Source organism: Leptodactylus fuscus, chromosome 11 (genome assembly GCF_031893055.1).
Source record: "Leptodactylus fuscus isolate aLepFus1 chromosome 11, aLepFus1.hap2, whole genome shotgun sequence".
Lineage (NCBI taxonomy): Eukaryota > Metazoa > Chordata > Amphibia > Anura > Leptodactylidae > Leptodactylus > Leptodactylus fuscus.
Window position 1 is genome coordinate 42566892 of NC_134275.1, and position 3706 is coordinate 42570597.

General features: G+C 43.3%; 1 protein-coding gene across 1 annotated transcript; it reads right to left on the bottom strand.

Moving 5' to 3' along the window:
* Positions 1–1979: 1979 nt before the first annotated feature.
* On the bottom strand, positions 1980–3194 carry LOC142185449 (beta-1,4-galactosyltransferase galt-1-like). Its single transcript, XM_075260879.1, has one exon. The coding sequence runs from the start codon at positions 3192–3194 to the stop codon at positions 1980–1982; it is 1215 nt and encodes a 404-aa protein (XP_075116980.1).
* Positions 3195–3706: the final 512 nt, after the last annotated feature.

Sequence of the window (3706 nt, forward strand, 5' to 3'; positions counted from 1 at the left end):
GCTGTACCACCCCTTCATCTGCCCACAGTTTCATGTCCCCCATCTGTTCCCCAGTTTCATGTTCCCCCCATCTCTGCCCAGAGTTTCATGTCCCTCCATCTCTGTCCCCAGTGTCATGCCGTTTCCCCCCCCCCTTCATCTGCCCCAGTGTCATGCCGTCTACCCCCCTTCATCTGCCCCCAGTTTCATGGGCCCCTTAATTATGTTCCACCTTAATGTTTAAAATAAAAAAAAACCACTTATACTCACCTTCCAACGCTCCCCCGCCGCTCTCTCCGCAGTTTCGCTCACTCATATAGTTGTAGGCACGATGTGACGTCATCACATCCCGGCTACACATGCAGAAGCCGCAGCGTTAAAGCAGGAGCTGAGCTGTCACAGCTCCTGCTTTAATCGCTTGTGTGTTCAACTCATCGGCATCCGTCCTCCTGACTCTCTTTCTCATAGGAATGAATTGACCAGCGTTGATTGGCCAGTGTACAGCATTCGGCCAATCCACGCTGGTCCTGCCGGAGGCTCGTCTGTGAGAAGGCGGATTCTAAAATCAGACCACAATGGAGACTGCTGTAGTCTGATCTTAGACTCCACCTTCTCACAGACGAGCCTCCGGCAGAACCAGCGTTGATTGGCCGAATGCTGTACACTGGCCAATCAATGCTGGTCAATGCATTCCTAAGAGAAAGAGAGTAAGCTCGCTCGTAACGGCAAGCTGCCAGCTTTCCCGGCTAGCAAAGACGAGCCTGCGGCAAATCAACGCTGGTTCTGCAGCAGGCTCGTCCTTGCTAGTCAGGAGAGATGGCAGATTGCTATTATGAGGGAGCTGACTTTTTATCAGCGCAAGTGCAAGCGCTGTGCAGTTAAAGCGCACGGTCCCCATAGACTATAATGGGGTCCGTGCGCTTTAACCGCACAGCGCTCCTCCTAAACACTCTCCTCCTGCTATTCGTGGACTTGGTGACTCTCCTTTAGTCGAATAGTGGTTCTCCTGAAACGAGCATTTTTCCCCATAGACTATAATGGGATTCGATATTCGATCGAGTAGTCGAATATTGACACTCTACTCGAAACGAATCTCGAATCTCGAATATTTCACTGTTCGCTCATCTCTAACAGTTATCTACAGTATATGGTCATCTTTAAGCCCCTGTTCATGGCTGACTTTATTGCTATGAAGAGCTTGTCATGCTGTCAGCATAACCATGCATGATGGGGAGGCATATGCACGTGATTACTAGATAACACTTCCCTAAATTGTCTGTACCAATTCACTGCCATAGAAACAGTTGTCCTGAATTTTAGCTGTTTACCCTACACAACGGTAATGGTACCTCTTCTTCCACAATTAGGGGTCTACAGATAAAAGTTTGGACGTATTCCTTTCTATAGGCCCATACACAAAGGTGTAGTTTTTGCTACTGTTTGTTCAGGCCATAGTGAAGAGCTGTAAAATATGGAGCAGGTCCTAGAAATATCTGTAGCTGTGGCTTAGTCCATTCATTTTAATATGTGGCTCAATGAAAGCCATGGATGACACAGAGATTCCAATACATGTATAATCCCTGCCGCTTTTACTGACCATAAACATGAGGCCTTAAAACTGTGACCAAAAAAAAATCTGTCTTACATTTAAATACACATAGTTGATTCAATGTGGCAAACAGCATCAACATTACTACTACAGGTGAATATCCCTTATCAGAAGAGGTTGTTCAGATGGGACAATTCCTTTAATTTGCGCAAAGAAGAAATAAAAAAAACAAAAAACCCAACATAAAATAAACACTAGTTAAGAAGTCACAAATTATACAACACAATAAAACAGCTATCAAGAGTCTACCATTAGAGTCTACCATTCAGAGTCCATTATCATTTGTTCACAGAAATGAGTCTCTTAAAGCAAGGGACTTTTCTTTGGTCTTCAGTTTTCAGATCCAGTGTCAGTCTTGTCCACCATCTACAGACTCCAGCCCATGTGTGGATCACTTCATCACTGGAAATATTTCGTCCAGAACTTTATTAACTTTTCTGATAAGAGGGGCGCTATATTTCCATATAGTCTTGTCCTCTATTAATGAAGTACTGGGTAGGTTTTTCTCAGGTCGTCTGCAGTGGTAGAGCATGGCTGTCCCCTGTGGGACTTTCATTGCACCTCCATAAGCTTTTGTAATGTTGTGCACAGATGTTTGGATGACCCTCCTGGGGTTCACTATCAGTTTTCGATTACTGTTACCTGGCGGTTTGTTTGGTTCCCGATGGACATATTGGAGTATGTTATATCCTGGGATGTCTTTCCAAGATGAAATATCAGAAAAGTTTTCATCAACAGGCACAGTATGAGGAAAAACATTGTTTTCAAAGAGGAAAACGCCAACATCTGGCCTTTGTCTTTGGAGGCTTTCAATCATGGTGTCCCAAGACTTGTGTGAGAATGGCAAAATGATCTCATCAATGTCATTGAGTAGCACAAACTTAGACCTGTACATATTCCTATAAATGCAGTCATTGAGTGTTGCCAACTGCCCGTAATAACCTATTTCTTTGGGCTCCATCGAATAGTGCCATGCTTTGGCAGCCCTGAGATAATGGTGAATTGGCCAATCTACCACCTCTAGGATTCCTCTTGCAATATAATATTGCATAGCTTTTTGCATTTGAGGGCTGCAACTGTTCAGGTAAACCATGACCCTTTGTGCCCCCAAGATCTGGTACATCTCCATGGACTGAATGAATTGTAAGACATTGTTGAAATTTCCAAACATGGTAGAAATACAGATCGTAAAATTTGCAGAAAATGGCTTCACATTTCGGTTTTGTATTTGGAATAAGGGCATTTGTGCTATTTTTCCTGAAGTATATGGGTGGACAGATATATACTTTGCATTGCAGTCTTGCGGCTCCTTACATAAAAGGTCTGTTGTGACATAGGGAAAGCCAAAGCGATCGCTGTGCATGTCTAGGAGTGCCCTTGTAGTGGCTACACTGTTGTTTTCAGAGCAACAGAAATAACAGTATAGCTCCTTCACCTCTTCATAGTGGATAATACTGAGAATCCGCACCATCGGCTTACCGTCCCTGTTGTCATAGTATGGAGATAGGATGAAAGTCCGGTTATCCTCCAGAGCAGTGATTGTATCCATACTAAGTTTACCAGTACATTGAGTATGCTCAACTTTGGCTTTCACAGATAGATTCATCATCAATTTGATCTTCAGAACCCCAAACTTAAAAGTTAAAATCATCACTATGGACATAAATAGTAGGCTCTTTTTTCTGTGTTTGAACATTGTATCAAGGTCTCCAAAACTGTAGGAAACAAAACAATTGACAGTATTAATGCAGAATATTGTAAAATAAAAGATTAATATATCCTGTCACCAAGCGTTCAATTTTCCTGCAGTGCCACCACAGGACAAATGGACTCAATGCGTACTTGCAGTGGGTTAGCCACTGCGAAATCACTGGTGGTTAATCCACTTGAAATTACAGTAGCAGTGTCATGGATGGGATTTAAAAAGGACCTTTCAGCATCGCCATCAGCTCTAACCCTTTTCATCAAATGAATCCAATGAATAGCTGCTGCTACACCAGGTGGCAGCGCCTATTGAAGGATGCAAATAACTCTGGTAGAGGTGGTGATAAAAGGGCCTCTTAAACAAATCCCATTCATACAAAGCCTAAAAAAAACCTACAGTGCAAAGTGGCTTGA